The following is a 23,268-nucleotide window of genomic DNA, read 5'->3' as shown; positions in this document are numbered from 1 at the left end:
TTCTCTCCTTGATTAGTTTCCACCCATTGCTTCTTGTCCTACTCTCAGGTGCTTTGGAGAATAGTTTGACTCCCTCTTCTTTGTGGGAGCCCCTGAGATATTGGAACACTGCTATCATGTCTCCCCTAGTCCTTCTTTCTATTAAACTAGACAGACCCAGTTCCTGCAACCGTTCTTCATATGTTTTAGCCTCCAGTCCCCTAATCATCTTTGTTGCTCTTCTCTGCACTGATTAGATTAGATTAGATTGAGGCATTAGAAATAAGAAAGCACAATGCCTACTTGAGAAACATGACAAACCTTACCAACATTTTATCCAATTGCTTTCAAATTCATACAATTGTAATTCACATACTGGATTCAATAGAAATTTGAATGTCTCAAATTTCACTATGAAACCCTGAAATTTTACTCCTCTGATTACCTTATTGATATTCCTTGATTTCTCAAATTTTCTAGGTTTGTCCTGATCTCCCGCAATAGAAATCTCCAAGTTCATGTTTAAATTTTCTTTACATGTATCAAATTGAACGTGTCACAATATACTACAGAACACCCTCCCTTCCTAGCAGGAAACTTCTTGCACTGCATTCTAAACAGATAAAACTTTTTTTCAATATACCGTATTTTTCAGAGTACAAGACGGACCTTCCCCCCCCCAAAAAAAGGGTGAAAATCTGGGTGCATCTTATATACTTATACAGCATTTTTGGCTTCCAAAACCCTGCCCCCTTTGCAAAAATGGATGTGCAGAGGGTTTGGGAGGCTTGCAAAGTGCTCCTGGGGGCTGGGGAGAGCAAAAATGGGCCATTTTTGCTTGTTTCCCCTCCCCAGCCTCCAGGAGCTCTCTACAAGCCTCCCAAACCCTCTGCATGCCCTCCTCTTTTTTGTAAAAATGGCCTGCTTTTGTGAAAAATGGGCCATTTTTTGCTCATTTTGGGGGGGCCCTCTGTCCCCGGGAGCACTCTACAAGCCTGCATGTCTCCCACCCACTTTTCTTTTTGCAAAAAAATGAGGCGTGCAGAGGGTTTGAGAGGCCTGCAGAGTGCAAAAACTTTTTTTTAAAAATTACCTCTTCAAAATCATGGTGCATCTTATATGCTCCGGTGCATCTTCCTGGCCACCCAGTTTTTGATTGGTGCCCCTAAATGTTTTTCCACAATTCATGGGTAGTGATGTTATGTTGCCTCGAGTTGCTCGGGTGCTTCATAGAGGCAGGAGAACCTCTTCAGCTGGGTAAATATTTACCATGTTCTCTAAAGCCTTTTACCATGAATGCCCTAGTAGTACAATGTTTATAGAATTTGTCTTGTAAGTAGAGCTTATCTGCTTCAACTCCAGTAGAAACCTTTTCTTTGTTTTTTTTCCTTGCTTGCTCCCTCTTCCTCTCACCCGTGTTTTTTCCTTTCTTTTTCACCCTGATTTCCTACATTTCCCTGTGCTACTTTTCAGCAGAAGATATTTCATTGTTTTACCAGTTGCTTGAGATAAGGATAATTTTACTCCCAGCTCTCAAACAATCCATAGGGCTATTTGGTATGTCAAAACCCTTCTATTTTCAAAGAAAATTTATACCCATTGTGCTAGATAAAGAACTCAAGTTAAAGATATCTTCAAAATATATTAGAGAGCATTAGGCAACAAGAAAGTGTGTGTGTGGGGGGGGGGGGGGAATCCTGTAGTTGCACCTGCTTGCATGCAAATTCTGAAACTTTATTTCGGTATGTATAAATTCAATTTAACTTTATTGGGTGGGTGACAAATGCACCACACATACAAATACCAGTACATGCATAGATGTAGGCACAGATATAAACGTGCAGGTGGTTCACAACTTACAATACTTCATTTCAGTGGTGGGTTTCCATTTTTTTTTACTATAGGTTCGCTCGTGCATGTGTACAATGCTTCTGCGCATGTGTGCAACGCTTCTCCACATAAGCAAAAGTGGGTGGGCGGAACCACCACAACCGGTTCGCCCAAAGCAGCAGAAACCCACCTCTGGTTCATGAAGTTACAATGGCACTGAAAAAAGTTATTTAGGACCGTTTTTCACACTTACAGCACCTCCATGATCAAAATTCAACCACTTGGTAATTGATTCACATTTATAATGGATGAGTCATGTGATCATCTTTTGCAAAATTCTGATGGGCAAAGTCAACGGGGAAGCCAGATTCACTTAACAACCCCAATTTACTAATTACTGATCATTTAGTGTTACTAATCTAACAACCACAGTGAGTCACTTAACAACTGTGTTAAGAAAAGTTGCAAAATGGGGCAAAACCCATTGAACAAATGTCTCACTTAGCAACAGAAATTTTGGGCTCAATTGTGATCGTAAGTCAAGGACTACCTATACAAACGTCCAAGAGGATCTACCCATAGAAAAGAATGTCACTGGCATGTGCCAGCTTGAACAGAAAGGTGAGAGGGCACAACAGTAGGGAATTTTCAATGGGAGAATGTAATATACTGTTTGAACTGAATACCCTGCAGTCTGTTTGCTGGATGTTTCAGTTCAGATATAATTTTCTTAGGCTGGTATATTAAACTGGCATAAGCCTAGGACGGTGGTTGCTTAAATATGAAGTGCGGATATGCCTTAAGTGTGCATTTAATTGCATCCTGAAGCACTAGTCTGAAACAATGATAACTCCTATAGAGTTTTGGTATTTTAAAAAAATTGCTAAAGCCTCATTCAGGAATTTCACATATATTACTGCAGATAAAAGCTCGTTCCCTCTCCTTCTCTCCCTTTGACCTTCCTATAATAAATGGTTGCATTCAAATTGGCAGAATGATCATTTACTGGCATTTTTAGTACTTAGAGTACACTGTTAATGTGTGAGTGTTGAATTTAATTTCCTTCATTTCAAAAATCTGTGTGCAAATTAAGCCTAAATGCATATCCCACTTTTACTACTAGTCTTTAAAGTGCCCAGGTCATCTTCAATATTCTTTAAAAAGTGAGATCTTGGCCTAAAATAATATCTTGGTTATTATTTATGTATTTGCTTCATATATTTTTAAATTACACAACTTTTCCCTCCGAAGTAATGTCTTATTCCTATCTGATTTGTTTCAATCCTACCTATTTACTTTTCATTTTAAGAAGCAGGAATATTTTTAAAGAAATGTTATTTTACTTTATCAAAAAGTGAACTGTTATACTTTGTAAAATAAAGCAGCGATAGAGGCAAATTGAACCTGGCACAGATATCCTAAGTTAGTTTTCATCAATACTCCATCTTATTATGCTTAAAATAAGAGAAAAACAGAGTTGGAAGGGACCTTGGAAGTCTTCTAGTCCAACCCCCTGCTCAAGCAGGAGATCCTATACCATTTCAGACAAATAGTTGTCCAATCTTTTCTTTAAAACATCCAATGTTGGAGCATTCACAACTTCTGAAGGCAAGCTGTTCTACTGGTTAATTGTTCTTACTGTTTTCCCTTTCCCCCAGGAGTGGGGAGGGAATGGAGATTTTGTAGTATCCTTTCCCTGCTATGCCCACCAAGCCATGCCCACAGAACTGGTAGTAAAAAAAATTGAATTTCACCACTGATTGGCTTATAGATCTAGTGTTACAGGAGGGAAATCAAGTTTGAAAGATCCAGATTCCTTGTGTTGCCAGAAGATTGGGTAGCAGAACAGTTCTGCAGGATACAGTCATCTAGGGTAGAAGAACACTATATCCACAGCAGCCTAAAATGGCTAATAGTTGCTAGACATAGGTGCTCTCCCATTGATATGTGGTTGGTGAAGTAGATCTGATTGTATCTGTCTCCTTAATCCTGGAACAGGCCATGGGTAAGCTATGATTGTCTCAGGTATGGGTTGGGAAAGATAGGGATACAACAGTATGTGGTCATGCAAGAAAAAAGGAGTTTTCTGGGGTATGTTAATACTGTAATTAGGTCGAAATAGAATAATGGCCTGGTAGTGTGTAGCTTTCATGTTACATGAATGCTGTTACACTATGTGTACCTTTGTAGATTGAATGTAATATGTTAAGTGTACATTGAGACCTGGTACATTGTGTCAAAGGATGAACCATTATTTTGGAAATCCACAAATCAATTCTTGCCTCAAAGTCAGTTGTTTTGATGCCATAAATCTTTTCACTCACTCCTAAATTTGCAACGCTTGGCCTTCCTCAAAAATAATTTAGAGAGTTGTACATTTTGAAATAACATATGTGAAGAACTTTGATTGTTCGAATTATAGAGTTACTTCTTCTTCTTCAAGTAACATTTTTATGTATGTTGGTTTCACTTTTTTGTTTTAGGCAATACGCTGCACATTGGTAAATTGCACATGTGAATGTTTCCAGCCAGGGAAGATAAACCTGAGAACCTGTGATCAATGTAAACATGGCTGGGTGGCACATGGTAAGGATCTACATGCTGTTTGTTTCTCTTATTATGTGTTTGTGTGCATGCCTGCAACTCTAGACATATGTATACATTGCATTGCTTTTGATCTAGAAAGACCTGCATGAAACAAAACTGTTTATAGTAATTGATTAAATATAAAAAAAGAATGTTCATCATCTATTGAAAATAATAAAACTATTATTCTGTTATTCCAAATCAAATAGAGCTAAACAAGTTTATCCTCCAATAATTGAGGCATTTTGATGCAAGATAAGCAAGTCCTAAATATTCTAAATACAGATAGTCCTTGAGTTACAACCGCAATTGAGACTGGGATTTCCATTGTAAGTCGTTGTGGTTGTAAGCTAAGTTGGACCTGATTTTATAACAATTTTTGTGGCAATAGTTAAATGAATCTCACATAGTTGTTAAGCAAATCCAACTTTTGGCTAGAAATCAGCAAAAAAAAGGTTGCAAATCACAATCAACTGATCAAAAGATGCTGCAATTGATTGTATATGTGCTGGTTGTACATGTACATGTTGCCAAGTGCCTGAATTATGATCACATGATTGCAGTGCTGGTACAACTGTCATCCGTGTGAGTACTGTTCATAAGTTACTTTTTCCAAGGCCTTTGAAACTTCAAATGGTCAATAAACAAATAGTTGTTAAGGCAAGGACTATCTGTAGTAAAACATCCTATGCTATATATACATCTGAAAGAATGAATCTTAACTTCTAACAAATAGTAGGGAGATTAGTACCCTTAGCATCTCAGCTAAGATACTTGAGTTACGTTAAATTATCTGATTCTCATAGCAGTCTTTTCCCACGTGATTTGCATTTTTGTCAGCATTGATGGAACATAATAGTAGAAGACTAGAAGATTATTAAAAATATTATGGCAGTTGTAATAAAGGAACATGGGTTGAGAATCATGCTCCCGGTTATCTTAAAAGGAGTTGCAGACTGAATACTATTAAAGAAACTTGTCTTCGAGTCTCTACGTTTTTAATTCCTCTTTGCACTTGCTAGTGTTTCTTTTTCAGACAAGTGCTTGAGGCTGGCCTGCAATTCGGAATATGCTTTATGGAAAGAATTTATAGATCTGTTTCAGCATAACCAGGTCTGGCAATGAGACCAAAATTTGACTTAGAACCAAGACATCGCTTAGCATAAAGAGTGTAGAGAGTAATATTAGGTTTTTCACCATATTCATAATGTAAGAACATGTTGTAAATAATGTTAATATAAAGTGCACATGAAATAGATCTTAAGCCAACAAATATTTTAAAAATTAACTGTATTTCAGTTATAGTCATCATTAACATCTTTCACTGATTTTGTTTCTGACTTTCGTACTTGCTCTTTAGCTCCATGAATTACTCATAAATTGCATACATTAGATGTGATCAGACATCATTTTAATAGTTAATGGTTAGTTAATAGTTTAGCATGTAGAGAACAAGCTGCAGCAAGCATCAGAGCTGGGTACTGCCCTTCCTTTTTATCCTTAGGTGTGGCTGAGAATATACTTGAGAATTTCAGGGTCAAGCACAGCCAAACTCTGAATAATATTTATAGACTTGTATAAAGAAGACACTTTATTACTCATGGCTTGAAGTCGGTGAAGAGAAAAACATGTTTTGTTTGTTCTAAACATTGTGGCAAAACTATGGATTTGAATGGCAACCTAATGAGAGCAAGTAATTAAAAGTCTACCAAGTCTATGGTGGCTGCATTGTAACTTTGGGAAAACTTGCCAGGTGCAAAGAATCAAGGCCACACATTGCAGTTAAGAAGTTTTATTCCTCACACCTATATAGGAGGATGTACTCAACTAATGATCAGCACCAAATTGGCACTAGATGAGAGTCAATGGAATTCAAAGGGGCCTGGACTTGAGTCACTTGTGGCAACAGAATGACTCCAGTCTGATTCGTCTCTTGACTCCACCCCCAAGCTCTGCCTTTTCTCCTCCTACAACTATTATTAAATAGCTTATACTTTTCTACCCAGTGGAGGGATTCATATTTTTTTTACTATCGGTTCTTTGGGCGTGGCTTGGTGGACATGCGTGGTTTGGTGGGCATGGTAGGGGAAGGATACTGTAAAATCCCCATTCCCACTCCACTCCAGGTGAAGGTTACTGCAAAATCCCCATTTCCTCCCGATCAGCTGGGACTTGGGAGGCAGAGAATAGATGAGGGTGGGGCCAGCCGGAGGTGGTATTTACTGGTTCTCTGAACTATTCAAAATGTCCGCTACTGGTTCTCCAAAACTGGTCAGAATCTGCTGAATACCACCTCTACTTCTACCCAATAACAATCTTTGTATTCTTTAGAGTGTTGCTTTAAAATAAAATACCTACATATATTTATGTAGCTAGCAGCATCTGAAAGGAATTTGGTGTACTAATGTGTCTTTCAAAGTCTGGGTGTTCAAGTGGAGGTGATATATTCTCCAATTATAGAGTGAAAATATTGATAGTTCTTCAACTTTCATAACAAGCCCACAGTATCCATGATAGTCTACAGTGTGAAGCACACAAGCTGAAGGATGTTTTTTCTTGAATCTTCTTAACTCGTGTGGGAAAGGAAAATAAAGTTCCATTTGTCCCCCTCATTGCAAACCATTCATCCACTTGAAATCCAATGCTTATGGAAAGGGTTTATATCCTGTGATTCATTTTTGGAGGTTCATGTTCTCACTTCACTAACTTTCCATCTGCTTTAAAAAGTTGATCAAGCTTCTAAGGCAAAATGAGGAAAGAGTGAAAAATTCATGTAACTTTCAAATAAGAAGCAGAATTTGTCAGTGTGGATGTCCTATAAGTTACTTCCCTTTCAACTGTTCGGTGGTGCTTCTATAGGTCTTATTGGGTTGGCAATGGCTGTCTCCTTTCTGTTGTTTCTCGGATTAAAGGCTTTGCTTTTTTTGCAAAGAGTATTAATGTGTGCATGTGTTTCCTTAAAAAAAAACACATTTATTTGGCAGAGAGAACTGATGTGATAGTGAGCCCAGCAGAGATTGGACATTGAGCAATGAGTGTTTCTGAATGGGTGGGTCTCAGTAGAGACAATGCAATCAGAATTCAAGGGAAATTATAAAGTTTTGTGGGATGAGTGATGACAGCACTGCTGGTTTTCTTCCCTGACTATTCCCCCTTCTTTTCTGCATCCACTGCAACCCCCTTGGCCAATGAAGAAAGCACTAATGATGCTGAAGAATCTTGAAGGTGTTCTTTTGGTACAGGTGCTGATAGAAAATTGGGCAGTTTCTTGCAAAAATGAGTGAGGGATTTTTTTTTTAACCTTCGAGTGGTAGTTTTTGACACTCGCGATGTGCTGCCCCCAACCACTAGCAATATTCAGTAGCTATCTGGATTAAGATTTATTGGACTACAACTTCCAGAATTCTCAGTCAGGTTGGTCAGCACCATCAGATTGGGGAAACCCAGGAAAGAGCACACATGATAATCAATTCTTGGTTTGGATCTGGACGTTTTTATTTGGAAATTGGACAATATTTTAATTTTACTGTTTAAGTATTCCGAAATGTATTTTTAATTGTTGGCTTCACTTAGGTTCCCCTTTATGTTAATCTTGGTAAACTTTTTTCACAAATATTTTGATTAGTTGCCAGCAATTAATTAATATAGGAAGGTAAAATAAACAAGGCGATTTAACAGTTTATACCAGCGGTCACCAACTGATGGTCCATGGACACTGGTGGTCCATGAGAAAATTTTGATGGTCTGCAGAAAAATCTTTGCATTTTTGCATTTTTTATATTCCACTAAACCAGGGATCCTTAAACTACAGCTCCTGGGCTGGATGTGACCTGCCAAAGCAATTACTCCCACTCACTGATCGGATGGGATCCTTCCAGTGGTTGGTTCCGGATCCCGTTCCAACTTGTACGGTTGGAACGGGTCCTATGGTGTCCACACACATGCAGTGCACGCATGCATTTTAGTACTTCTGCAAGCCTCCGTGATGCTCCAGCTGCTCAGCGGAGTGTCATACAGGAGCTGTACGAGCCATGCGCATGCACGGAAGCGCCAAAGACTTAAAAGACCAGTAAGGAGCTCGGACGTGCGTGTGGGCACTCCATACAACTGTACCAGAATGGTATCCTGTGCTCCAAGCACGCTCTGGTACACCCGTATTGGGGCGTACCACACGCAACCTACCACTAGATGCTTCAGGCCCTTAGCTTGGCTTTAGTAGCTCCAGCTCTTCCCTCCCTGGGAGCCCAGGCGCTTCAGTGAACACAAAACTTCGCCCATGCTGCTTGAAAGGCAGAGTTTTCAGGGGCCAATTTATCACCCAGGCTGGCTACAAGACAAACATTCATTCTTGGCTGTATTTGAGATTTCTAGCTGCAATGGACAGCTTCTCTCCGCTAACAGGTGGCCTAGCTAAGTGTCTGAAGGACCCCATCCCATCACTAATTCATATTAGTGGTCCACAGGATTTAAAATTATGAATTTAGTGGTCCCTGAGGTCTGAAAGTTTGGTGAGCCTTGGTTTATACAGGATACAACAAAGACAAATTGAGAGAATGTTAAAAAAAGAAATTATTTTCCTGACGTATGGAATTCCATGGAATTTAATTCTGATCCATAGAATTTAATCTATGAAAGTCAACTTTTAAAGGTGCTGCTTTAAAGAACAGTGCCCATAGAAAAGACATGGTAATTCATGCTTCAGGAACACATAGCAATACAGGTAGTCCTTAACGTACAGCAGTTCTTTTTAGTGACCGTTCGAAGTTACAACGGACTAAAAAAAGTGACTTATGCCCAATTTTTTCACATTTATGACCTTTGCAGTATCCCCATAGTCATGTGATCAAAATTCAGATGCTTGGCAATGGAATCATTTTTATGACAGTTGCGGTGTCCTGGGGTCATGTGATCCTCTTTTACAAAGAAGAGGGAGTCAAACTATTCTCCAAAGCACCTGAAAGTAGGACAAAAAGCAATGGGTGGAAACTAATCAAGGAGGGTAGCAACTTAGAACTAAGGAGAAATTTCCTGACAGTTAGAACAATTAATCAATGGAACAACTTGCCTCCAGAAGTTGTGACTGCTCCAACACTGGAGGTTTTTAACAAGAGATTGGACAACCATTGTCTGATGGTGTAGGGCTTCCTGCCTAGGCAGGGGGTTGAACTAGACAACCTCAAAGGTCCCTTCCAGCTCTGCTATTCTATTCTATTCCATTCCATTCCATTCCATTCTATTCTATTCTATTCTATTCTATTCTATTCTATTCTATTCTATTCTACAACCTTCTGGTAAGCAAAGTCAATGGAGAAGCCAGATTCACTTCACAACCATATTATTAACTTAACCTCTGCAGGGATTCATTTAACAAATGTGGCAAGGAAAGTCGTAAAATTGAACTTAACAACTTACTCACTTAGCAACAGAAATTTTGGGCTCAATTGTGGTTGTAAGTCGAGGTTTACCTTTATTCTCTCATTAGTGCTGCAAAGGTGTTTGCAAGTTAGCATGCTTTTGTTTGTTAATAATGATCTGCCACCTAACATTGACAACCTAACTAATGCTCCCTTGTTGCTAATAAAAAACTTTAATCAGAGATTTAAGTCCAAAGTGGACAAAAGCTCTGTAACCTTAGATTTAACATAAGCTTATGCAGCCTGCAGAGCTGTGGTACGTTTCTCCTCCTCTGGAAGAATACCTACTTCGTAACTGCTAGCAGTCGGAGATCAGCCACCAAAGAGCATGTATTTTATTGTATGGTGTTTGAGGATATACTTGGAGCTTTGTTTGCTCCCCCACCCCCTGAAAAGCTAAATGTTTGAGAAAGATTACTACTGCACAAAGGACAGGGTACAGAATTTGTACATGAATGAACAGCCGAAAGAAGGAAGTTGTGAAAGTTCTTTGGCTCAGCTAGAATGAGCAGTCAGTATGTGATATTGAAGGGAGAATGCCTATGGATTTATGCAGAATATCACTTTTGGAAAAATGTAAATATTTTATTTATTGTAATTTTTACACCACCCATCTCACCTAAGTGACTGTGGGTAGCTTATAACAACCTTGAAAAAGAGAGTCAGTTCCCTAAATACATGGATTTCTGATTTCTGCATATACATATCACTTTATAGAAATGATAGAACATCAAAATAATAACTAATGATTGCTGTTTATTCATTGGTTTTTCCTGAAAAGCCCCATTTGTATAAAATGAGGGTCCAAATTTAAAAAATAAAAATAAATGAAATCAAATACAAAAAAGGAAGGGCGATTGAGTAAAATTAAATAAAGAGAAAGAAAGAAAGAAAGAAAGAAAGAAAGAAAGATAGATAGATAGATAGATAGATAGATAGATAGATAGATAGATAGATAGATAGAAAAAGAAATACAAATAGCTAGTATATACTGTTCTGAATAAGTAAAAAGTTGAGGTTGTAATGTTATCTTCTACTGTGCTAAAGAAAGCTGGAAGTCAGTATCTTTTTCTTTCCTTTTTCCTCTTTATTCCATATTTTTTTCTTTTTACACCCCCCACCTCAGTTTTCTATTACCTTTAACAATTTCTCTTTGTATTTTATACTTTGGTAAACTAATAAAAATGTATTAGAAAAAAAAGGAAAGACCATGAATAGAGGTTCATCATTCTATAAACTTAACAGGAAGGGGGAAATTAATAAACAATTATTTCAGGGAGAAGATCTTTTGGCTAGATAAAGGATTGTCATAAAGTATGTTTCTGCTTCAATCATTGAACTATTTTGTTTGAAGAAAAAAAAGAACCATTCTCCCAGTCATGTATGAAATAACACTTTATTTTACCTATATAGCATTTAGCAATAGCAATAGCACTTACATACTGCTTTACAGTGCTTTACAGTCCTCTCTAAGTGATTTACAGAGTCAGCATATTGCCACCAACAATCTGAGTCCTCATTTTACTCACCTCCGAAGGATGGAAAGCTGAGTCAACCTTGAGCCTGGTGAGATTTGAGCTGCCAAATTGCAGGCAGACAGCAGAAGTAGCCTGCAGTACTGCACTCTAACCACTGTGCCACTGTCCCTATTATACTGTCTCAAGGCATATAAATAGGGATAAGAATCATCAATATATTTGTCTGCTTCTTATAATATAAAAGATTCCCTTCTCATCCCTATGAGTGGTCTCTGTGTTTTTCAATATCAGGTCCTCTAGCAGAGACCTGGAAGTTTGAAGGTTTTGCGCAATATCTTTGCTGTCCCTAGCAAAGGAGGTCTTTTGGGCAGAGGTCTAATGTTGTTCCAGGGATGTTTCTACCACCATGGATCCACTTTGGCATTTACTTTCCATCCTCTCTAGTTACTCCATGCTCTGGTACTTCTTTAACTTCTCAAACTCCTTCTACCTTATGTTTTTGTCTGGTCTAAGCATTAGATCAACACATCAAGAGTTCAGGTTGGTTCCTTTATTGCCATACTACCTATAATACAGGAATCTCTTCAAACTTCTTGACTTTCCTTGGGACCACAATTTTTGTGTATGGGGAGTGTATGGTGTGATTGTTGGACAAATGAACCCACCTAATTTTAATTACTTTTTTACTATACTATTGTATTTTTATATGTTTTAAATGGATTTTGTGGGGTATGTATGTGAGAGTGACTGGGAGTGCATCTAAGAGGATTGAGGGTACGACCTGGTGCCTCCCCCACTGAGTGCACAAGAAGAAGTGGGAGGGGGGCCCAGGCCTACCCCTCATCCTAGAATGAGTGATAGATGTGTCCTGCTGAGTAGAGCGTGGACCGTGGGAAGGGGGAGGGACCCTCTGGGATGGGGACGGGATGGAGCATTCCGGTCATGTTGGGGAGGGACAGATACGACGGGGGCTACAGGGCTAGCCATTACCGGGGAAGGAGGGCTCACTACGTCACAGCAATCCCTTGTTCCGGCCCTGTAAGCTCAACTCTAGGGCCAGATGGCAGGAGAAGCCAGGGCCCTGGTCTCAGGTTGCTGTTGCTAAATGCCAGGTCTGTGATCCAGAAAGCTCCCTTCGTCCGGGACTTAATACTCGACGAGGGGGCAGACCTGGCATGTATTACTGAGACCTGGTTGGGCCCCCTCTCTGAAATGTGCCCAGAAGGGTTTCAGGTGCTCCATCAACCACGACACCATGAAGGGATGAGGGAGTGGCAATTATTATCCGGGAATCTTTAGTACCTCGCAGGAGCCCTGCTCCGGAGATTGTTGGGTGTGAGTCCCTTCTCTTGAAGTTGGACCTAGGGGTTCAAGTGGGCATGTTGCTGACATACCTACCTCCTAGCTGCATCACAACAGCCCTGCCTGCGCTCCTGGAGTCAGTAGCCGGGCTGGCGATTGAGTTCCCCAGACTGTTAGTACTGGGGGACTTTAATCTGCCGTCCTTAGGCGAATGCTCTGATGGGGCCCAGGAGTTCATGGCTTCCATGACAGCCATGGACTTGACCCAAGTAATCCAGGGTCCGACTCATAGAGCGAGACACACGCTTGACCTAGTGTTTCTCTCGTGGCAGTGGAGACATGATCTCGAGTTAAGGGCAATAGACATCTCGCCCTTGTCATGGTCGGATCACTACCTGTTGAGGCTTGATTTTTGGAAGCTACTCCCCCACCGCAGGGAGGTGGAACCGATTAGGTGGTTCTGCCCCAGACACCTGATGGACCCGTTGGGATTCCAGAATGAGCTTGGGGAGATACCTGACTCTCTTGCCCACAATCTGGCAGAGTCCCTGGTCGCCGCCTGGAACACAGCGGCGACTGGGGCCCTGGATCGGATTGCGCCTATGCGGCCTCTCTGCGGCAGTGGATCCAGGAGGGCTCCTTGGTTTACTGAGGAACTCTGGGAGATGAAGCATCAAAAGAGACGCCTACAGCGACGCTGGAGGGCCAGTAACTCCGAATCCGACTGAACACTGCTAAGAGCCTTTATTAGGACTTATCTTGTGGCGATATGGGCGGCAAAATGTGCGCATTTTTCCGCTCTCATTGCATCCGCAGAATTGTGCCCAGCCGCCCTGTTTAGGATAACCCATTCCCGCCTGAATGGGGGGGAAACGGGTGATGCCTTGCAGGGTCATGCTGAGGAGTTTGCTCAGTTTCTGTCAGACAAAATCGCTCAAATTCGGACAGACCTGGACTCCATTTGGATAGAACCAGCTGAGTTAGTGAGGGAGGATCTTGCTCAGACTTTCTGGAATGAGTTCCAGCTTGCCACCCCTGATGAAGTGGACAAGGCCATGGGAGCGATGAGTGCCTCTACCTGTTTACTGGATCTGTGTCCCTCCTGGCTGGTCTCAACCAGCAGGGAGGTGACACAAGGCTGGCTCCAGAGAATTACAAACGCCTCCTTGATGGAGGGATCCTTTCCACATCCTCTTAAGGAGGGGTGGTGAGACCCTCCTCAAGAAGCCTTCTCTGGACCTAGCTATTTTTAAAAACTATCATCCAGTCTCCAACCTCCCCTTTTTAAGGAAGGTTGTTGAGAAGGTGGTGGCCCTCCAACTCCGACGGACCTTGGATGAAGCAGATTACCTAGACCCTTTTCAGTCTGGTTTCAGGCCTGGTTACTCCACCGAAACCGCTTTGGTCGCACTGCCCGATGATCTCTGGCAGGCCATACCTCTGTCCTTGTGCTCCTTGACCTCTCAGCAGCCTTCGATACCATCGATCATGGTATCCTTCTGCGACGGCTGGAAGAGGTGAGAGTGGGAGGCACCGTTTTACGGTGGTTCTCCTCTTACCTCTCTGACAGGTGTTGGTCCTAGGACAGAGGTCGACTCCGACAGAGGCCTCTCAATTATAGGGTGCCGCAGGGGTCGGTCCTGTCCCCCCTCCTATTTAACATCTACATGAAGCCACTGGGCGAGATCATCAGCCGGCACGGGATTAAATACCACCAGTATGCGGACGATACTCAGCTGTATCTTTCCGCCCCATGCCAACTCAGTGAAGCGGTGGAAGTGATGTGCCAGTGCCTGGAAGCTGTTAGGGTCTGGATGGGAGTGAACAAACTTGCACTCAATCCTGACAAGACCGAATGGCTGTGGATGTTGCCCCCTAAGGACAGTCCATCTATTCCGTCCTTAATCCTGGGGGGAGAAAACTTGCCCCCCTCAGAGAGGGTTCACAATTTGGGGGTCCTCCTGGACCCACAGCTGACCTTGGAACACCACCTGTCAGCTGTGACCAGGGGGGATTTTGCCCAGGTCCTTGGTCTTTTGCACCAATTGCGGCCCTATTTGGACCGGGAGGCACTTCAGACAGTCACTCACGCCCTCGTAATCTCAAGACTGGATTACTGTAATGCGCTCTACTTGGGGTTGCCCCTGAAAAGTGTTCGGAGACTGCAACTAGTCCAGAATGCAGCCGCGCGAGCGATACTGGGTGTGCCAAGGTACACCCACATCACACTTATCGTCCACAAGCTGCACTGGCTGCCCATTGGTCTCCGAACACGATTCAAAGTGCTGGTTATCACCTTTAAAACCCTACATGGCCTAGGACCTGGGTACCTACGAGACCGTCTTCTGCCACATACCTCCCTTAGACCAATAAGATCGCACAGGATGGGCCTTCTCCGGGTGCCTTCAGCAGGACAATGCCGGCTAGCGGTGCCTAGGCGTAGGGCCTTCTCTGTTGCCGCTCCGGCCATATGGAATGAGCTGCCCCCAGAGATCCGGGCCCTCCCCACTTTCATGGCCTTTCGCAAAGCCATTAAAACCTGGCTTTTCTGGCAGGCCTTCTGATTGGTGTTTGTTGCGTTCCTTTTTTTAACTTCGTGTGTACTATTGTTTTTAAGTTCTTTTAATTTCTTTTCATTTCTGTAAGCCGCCCGGAGTCCTTCGGGATTGGGCGGCATAGAAATCAAATAAATTCAATTCAATTCAATTCAATAATGTCCCATGGTGCTTAGAGGGTGTTATTCCTGGATCTTTTGCAACTGTGCAATGACTCTAGGCTAATTCCCAACATGTTTACTCCTCCCTGCCTGTCTGGGCATTTTCCAACATTACCCCACTCCCTGCAACAATCCCCTCCTTCTTCCATGTAGTCTTCATTGTCCAAGTTGTCACATGAACTTGGGAGATGTGAGACCAATGCCACTTCAATGGGGTCCCCTGTCCTACACAAAGATTACTCCTTGCCAAGTGATGCATCCTGCAAAACATCTAGATAAAGAATTCCTCCTCATTTTCCTTCAGGAAGTTTAGCCCATAAATTGAAGATTAAGCCTCATCTGTCTCAGTGATTCAACTCCCTGCTTGATTCCTGCTCTGGGACTGGCTGGGCATTGTCCAGTAATTACTGTCACTTGACATCATTACATGCTGTTGTAATGCCTCATTGCCTGGACCTAGATGTCCATGGGATCTTAGTCGTGTTATTCTCCATGACCTTCTATAGATGGAATGGGGCAACTTGCTGCAGCCAACTCAACCGCGGCCAACTTACTGCGGCCAACTCATCACAGTCAACTCACCATTGGTGCAGGACAATTCATCGTGGCCAACTCACTGTGAGACAACTTGTTGTGGGACAATTTGACAATTCTATTCAATTACTTAAAATAAATAAAAAATATTTTAATTTTTGCCATTCACATTTCATTCTGTCCCACCTTTTGCGTCCTTTCCTTAATGATTCTATTCCTCTATTTCTTTGGTATTAGTGTAATTCTTGCCCTGCAGTGAGTTGTCCTGTGGCGAGATGGCCGTGGTGAGGTGTCCTGCAGTGAGTTGGCCATGGCCAGTTGGCCATGGTGAATTGACTATGGCCAGTTGGCTATGGCAAGTTGGCCGTGGCGAATTGTCATAGACCCTTTTATAGAATGTCCCATCTGGACCTAGCAGGGTGTAGCCTATATATATGGCAAATATTCCTGTAGGCTTTGAAAGCTACTTGATTGTGCCATTCAGTGTATGCTGTTTCTACCTGCATCCTACACCTTGCCACAATGTGTTGGACTGTGTTTGAGGTTCCTCTGCACAGTCTGCACCTTGGGTTTTGTCTAGTGCAGTAGATCCCTGCTTCTATGGATCTGGTCGTAGCAGCACAAGAACACACACACACACACACACACACACACACACACCTGTTCCTAATACATTTCTTGGGTTCGATGCTTAAAATTCCTATTCAGGAGATGAGTTTGTGATAAACAAAAAATTTACATTTGAGAACAGCATCCTGCCAACATGTGTACATTTCTTGGTCTTCTTTAAATAAATCCAATCACGGTGTTTACATTTCATGGTGAAGCAAAACTTGTGATATATACAGATAAATTTTGCACAGACACATTCCAAACACATGTGTATAAATTGATATCTTAAGGAAATGGCAAGGCAACTTGAGGTTTTCTCATTTAGCTGCTCTCCAAAATCTTTAGAGGTTCTTCCTTGATGACTTATTAAAGCTTTGCAGTTAGAATACCTGGATTTTGAAATAATGAACCACTGCTGGTTACTATTCCAAACTCTTAAAAATGTGTTTACTCTGTAATTTGCTGAAGTATAGCAAATTTTACTGAATTACTGAGCCCATCCTCCCTTTGTATTTTTTAAATTAATAAGATTGTGTTAGGCCTACTGATTGCTTTTTGTCAATGAGGTGGTCTGAAGAATTGGTGCACGGGAAGTATGATTTGAATGATATGTAATTACTAGAGACATCCACAAGAAAAGGCAATTTCTAAAAAGGGTAGGAAGAACTTAGGCCTGATTAAAAAAACTCTGAAGTCTGCTGCTGTAAAAATGTATAGTGAATTAATAGATATATCTACCTATCATAGATAGATAGATAGATAGATAGATAGATAGATAGATAGATATAGATAGATAGATAGATAGATAGATAGATAGATATCATACATCTATCCATCTTTCCATTATCTCTATCCCTATCTATCTATATTTCTCTATCTTTCTATGTTCCTGTCTGTCAGAAATATAAATTTATACATTAAACAGACAGGCAGAAATTTATATTTCTCTTTATGCCCTCTTACAGACCAATCTCCATAGAGAAGGATTTTGAATTAATCATAAACTTCCATGCTAGATGAAAGAATAAATTGAAGCACATCACAGATAGTCCTCAATTTACAACCATTCGTTTAGTGACCATTCAAAATGGTCACTAAAAATGTCAGTGTCATTCACAATGGCCCTGAAAAAAGTGACTTAGAATCCTATTGCACACTTACCACCATTGCAAGAACCCCATGTTCAAGTGATCAAAATTCAGACACTTGGGAACTGGCTTATATATATATATGAGCCAGTTATATATATATATAAAAGTTGGGCTCAATTGTTGTAATATGTCTAAAACTAATTGTAGTTGTGGAAAAATAGGGAAGTAAGTATCTTCTCAAGTCTTCCCACCACAGGGCAACTACTATGATGACTCCTCCTTCCTTCTATACCACTCTTTTGCCAAAGCCCCCAAATATAGCATTATATATATTTACTTTATCTTATTAAAGAATATGATGGACAATTCTGCTGCCTCCACCATTTTCTGTGAAACATATTTTCATAGTTATGAAGCTTCTTGTGCTGCTCCTATTGTCAGACCTGAAAAACCCAAAGGGAAAATGTCCCTTATCATGTCTCCTGTGAGGTAGAACTATCAGGCATTAGAAGGCAGGAAGGCATCCGTCTGCTGCAGAGATGAAGGTTCAGTGAAAAGTAGCATATTTGTATAGAACCAGGGGTGGTATACACTTATATTCCGTACTGGTTCACAAATGTGAGTGCGCGCTTGTACTTCAACCGCACACACCACCTCTGTGCATGCACACAGCCTTCGGCGCATGCGCTTTTGGTGAAAACATGGCCTAAATGGGATTCTATAGAGCTCTGCCCGGGTGGGTGGGGCCGCCCTCGATTTGCATTACTGGTTCAAGTGAACTGGTCCAAACCAGTAGAATACCTGAGTAGTCCCTATTCTGAATGGAACACATAGTCATTAAGTGCAAATAAACATTCCACTATTTTTATGAAAAGATGATTACACACACACACACACACACACACACACACACACACACACACACACACACACACACACACACTGAGATGCATGAGAATTAGTAAGGAAAATGTCTTTGAATTTCAAATTCTTAATCATGTTATAAATCCCCCTATACACACTAGTTGGAGAAATAATTGAAAATATTACCTTGGAAAGTGGCAGACAATCAAAATTGAAAGCATCTGAACCTCAAAATATTCTAGAACAATTGTAGAGTACTTCCTGAGTAGTCCCTATTGTTTTCCTGGCCAGTCTTATTTCCAATGAAGAGTTAGAACTGAGATAAGTAAGCAGTTTGGTCAAGATAGTTCATTAATGGTCATAATCTCAAACTCTTTTAGGCTAAGAATTAATTATCTGAATTTATCAAATCATTGTAATCTTCCACTAATGATCAACAATATTCTAGGCCAACTGAAGCTGAATAGACAACTTAAAGATAGGTTGCACCGTGGAGTGTCAATTGTAGTAATCAAGAGTCTAGATATCACTAAACTATGCTAAGCTGGGACTCTGACAGTTCTTTTTTTTTTTTTTGCCAGTGCCAAATATAGCCCTGTATTCAAGAGCATGCCACTTGTGAACATGATTCCTCAGAGGCATTATTACCTTTATAAAACAACTTTTTACTCTAGTGTGTCGCCTTCCTTGGAATTTTCTCTTTTTATTAGACCTCAACTAGTCCATCTGCACCTCTAGAGATCAATTCAGAATTGCTTCTGTTCCTTTGGTTTCAGATGAAAGGGACGAAAATAGGGCATGTTATTTGCATATTGATTAAGAGTGCTGTTTAAAATTGTACAGGGCACTGTACATTAATGACCAAATTGTCAGCACTAAAGAATGCCAGCTATCGTGTCTTTACCTGAACCCACCCCACACACACCAATCCCACCAACCCCCACTCTCATCTCTGCTTTGGGAAAAACTGTCATCATCAGTTTTGAGAACCAAGGAACTTTTCCTAATAATTTATTGAAGATCTTTTTATAAAATATATGAGTTTGTTTCCTTTTTATCTTCAGAGGTACTAAATGTAGCATGTCAGGTGAAGAATGGATTCATCAAAGGATTCTTTTTTGCAGCACAATAAGTATTTTTGTTGGCGTTAATACGGCTTATTGAGTTTGACCCTGCACCCTTATGCTGTAGTGGTAATCCAGCCTCAGTACTTTTTAATGTTCAAGCCAACAATTACATAGCTTACAGCAGCCTATCCTTACAACTGTGGCTCTTAAAAAAGAATTAGTTGTTTCTCAAGCAACTCTCTAGTGTTTAAAGGATTTAAAGAATGAGACCGTTTTAATTTGTGTCCAGCTGAAACTTGGCACATGGTGGTGGGGTGGGTTTTTTTTTCAGTTTGGAGAAAGATTTATTTATTTTTAAAATGGTTTAAATTGGCTCAACCATTTCCTAGGCCTGGAGTTGTTAAAAGGTTTTAAAAGAGAGAGGAAAAAATCTGAAACATGTTGCAGGATTTTTAAAAATACAGCTAACACTGGCGTTTTATAAGCACTTTGATTAAACACAGGTCAGTGCTACTGAAGATGGAAAAAGAAATAAAACCAAAACAAACCAAAAACCAAAACAGAAAAAAAAGCATTTTCTGAACAGTGCAGCAGCATCACAAGCAAAATAATTATCGGCCTGATCCATACCAAAGTAACAGTTACACCCTGTTTATATCATTGGGGAAATTAAATTAAATTAAATTTCAGCCAGTTTTAGATAAGAAACATTTCCCAGTGTCATTTCAGTCTGGCTTTAAGTCTAGTTATTGGGCAGAAATAGCTTTTGTTTCTGTGGGAGAATCTTCACTGAACAAGAGATTAGAGAGTAAAGTTTTGGTAGTTTCCCATAGATTTCTCTCTTTCTTTTGATTCCACTGAATGTGGGGCAGATCAGCAACTTCAGATTTAGGATCACATGAACCCCTCAGCCTAGTTTCAGGCATCCTTTTGAAAGCAATCTGGTCAGAACTCTGGCCAACACTTATGTACCAATATGTGCCAATAGAAGAGAATATTTGTGGCTCAGAATTGAACTGTGGGGTCCTTGGTGCTCTGAGAGTGATTGTTTGGTGTGGGTGGGCGGAGCCTCCAGCCGCCGCCACTACCGGTTTGCCCAAATCAGTAAGAACCAGCAGAATACTATCACTGAACTGCAAGTAAACAATCAAGCACGGAGAATATGCCACAATGTACTGTGTTCCCACTCTAGGGGTGTCTAATATATCTTTACAACTTAGAGCAAAATTTAGAGACCATTTAATGTTTTGAACATTCAGCCAAGTAACTGCAGAAGATCAAGTCAACTAAATCTAGTCCCCTCCCCATCTCTTTCTATTTTTCCCCCTAATAAAAGTTTATTCACTATCAGATTGATTTACTTTTTCATTTAATGGAATCATTTTTAATACAATAAGCTTAACAATTTTTCATTAACATTAAGATAAAAGTTAAGCTAATCTTCCTTTGGGGGCTCTGATTGCACTATTATTAGTCTGTTGCTTTCATGCACTACCCTTCCCTCTCTGTGAAGAATCTAAATTGAGCACCCTGATGTATCTTCTATTTCCAAGGTTTCTATGTTTACAGATGTTTATGTCGTGTACAGGTAGTCCTCAACTTACAACCACAATTGAGCCCAAAATTTATGTTGCTCAGTAAGAAGTTTGTTAAGTGAACTTTGCCGTTGACTTTCACCACATTTGTTGAGTAAAGCACTGAAGTAGTTAAATTAGTAACTTGGTTGTTAAGCGAACCTGGCTCTCCTATTGACTTTGCTTGTCAGATGGTTGCATACATGATCACCTGACCTTGGGACACAGCAATGGTCATAAATGTGAGTCAGTTATCAAACATCTGAATGTAGAATCTGTCAGGGTTTATCTATTAGATTAGAAGGATATAACTAGCCTGGTAAGTAATTCTACCTATTAGGTGTAAACAAATGAAGAAATGGATTCAAATGGTTTCACTGTGTCATCTTTGGCCTTGGACCTGACATAAGCCTTCTTTTCCACTTTTTTCAACATTCCCCCCCCACCCACAGATTATTGAACAAAGTGCAGGGGTTCAGTCTGAACCTGCAAGTTTCTATTCCAATTGAGACACCTCCAGTCTACAAGCTCGATCTGAAACTGGAAATACCCAGGGTCACTTGAATGCCCTACTGTATATAACCGTGATGGCGAACTTATGGCATATGTGCTAGAGGTGGCATGTAGACCCCTTTCTGTGGGTAAGCGGACTGTTGCCAGCTGCTCTTCTGGGTTACATCATGCGCATGTGCGCTGGCCAACTGGTCTCTTCTGGGTTACAGTGCATGCATGTGCCCTGGCCATCTGATCTTTGTTGAAGCACTGGAACCCAGAAGAAAACAGCTGGCCAGTATGCCTGCACACCGGACCAGCTGTCTGTCACACATGCACATGACAGAACATGGAAAGGCAGTTGGCCGCCACATGCATGCACACTGACCAGCTGCTCTCTTCCAGGTTCCATCGCTCCAGCATGCATGCATATACTCCAGTTTTGGCACTCGGTACCAAAAACGTTAATCATGATTGGTATATAACATAATTTAACTTTGAAGCAGCTTCCAAATATGGCGTTAATTATGCCATCAGTCTTTGTAATGTATAAAAATTATATGTGGAGGTCTAACTGTCCACTTTTTTCAATTTCTTATCCTTCCATCTCTTTTCTCTTACTATAGATTAACTTTCAGAAATTAAAGATTCAAGAAGCTGCACAATGCCTTTTTTATTTCCAACACCTTTTTTATTTTATTTTATTTCCAGAACTGTCTGTTTAGAAATACTGTTCTCTAGTTTAAATTACTTATGATGCAGGATTTCAAAGCAAGTATCTTGGTTGCATCTTTGCAGGCAACAAGTGGCTACCATCGTATCACGTGCTTTAAAAATCTTTCCATTTTAGACAAAGAAACACCCTATTTTCCTCTAAGAGCACCTTATGCTACACATGAAGTGCTGTGACTATTATTTTATTGCGCTTTATTACATCATAAAGTTTTATCTCTCTCTAATGATCCTACAGGAGGTTTAATTGTTTATAGCAACATCTTAATTAAGTAAAGTTCACCAGGTTAAACAGAATACAAATTGAAAGTGTTAAAAGTGAAACAAACTCCACCACTGGGCTGAAATGTAACACCATTAAATTAAAGCAGAAGTACTTGATTACAAGAATAAAAATGTCACATTCCCTTCTGAGTATATACCGGTTTGGGTAACTTTTCCTTTGCATTTGGAGCTGAAAACTGCTGGATAGAAGGTGGGAAAAGCTTGGCTACATTTGTAATATTGTTTTGCTAAAGAATATATTCCAGGTTTAGCTGAACAGACTCCTTAAGGTTTCTTAATTATCCTATTCCCATTTGGCCTTCAGAAATAGGAAATGTACTCTGGATTGTACCCTTAACAATGCTAAAGATTTCTGTAATTACAGTCTAATTGACTGCACTCAAATTTGCTGGAGTATATTTAATCTGGAGCTGAAATGTGAAATGGTCACAGTAGATGAACTTTATGACAATCACTCACAAGTGTCCTGTTTAGTTGCAGGGCACAAAGGAAGGGTGATTAAAAAGGATAATCATGACCTGACTATTGGCATATTGTACGGACTTTATAATAGCATGACGAGTGTCAGTTATGAGGAGGTGCTTGTAAAACTACCTTAATTAACTTATATTCTCCTAATTGGAATGCTTGAAATCATTATTGATTTATCCAGCAGTGCGCACTGGATAGAACAGGTTGTAAGTATGCTGCATACTCGAGCAGCATGGACAAA

The 23,268-nt window shown here is 40.5% G+C and overlaps 1 protein-coding gene across 2 annotated transcripts in view; it reads left to right on the top strand.

The window, feature by feature from the left end:
• Positions 1–23,268, top strand: part of BNC2 (basonuclin zinc finger protein 2) — a 425,219-nt gene that overhangs the window by 275,909 nt on the left and 126,042 nt on the right. For both annotated transcript variants that reach the window (XM_014069299.2, XM_014069305.2), the window contains one exon: positions 4,293–4,395. In XM_014069299.2, the coding sequence (XP_013924774.2) occupies positions 4,293–4,395 (103 nt within the window). The remainder of the gene's footprint in view (positions 1–4,292; positions 4,396–23,268) is intronic.

This window comes from Thamnophis sirtalis, unplaced genomic scaffold, assembly GCF_051295495.1.
Source record: "Thamnophis sirtalis isolate CommonGarterSnake01/CBP01778 unplaced genomic scaffold, rThaSir2_p1.2 scaffold_5, whole genome shotgun sequence".
NCBI classification, from domain to species: domain Eukaryota; kingdom Metazoa; phylum Chordata; class Lepidosauria; order Squamata; family Natricidae; genus Thamnophis; species Thamnophis sirtalis.
Note: the sequence above shows the minus strand (reverse complement) of the source record. Positions and strands in the feature narration are given on the sequence as shown.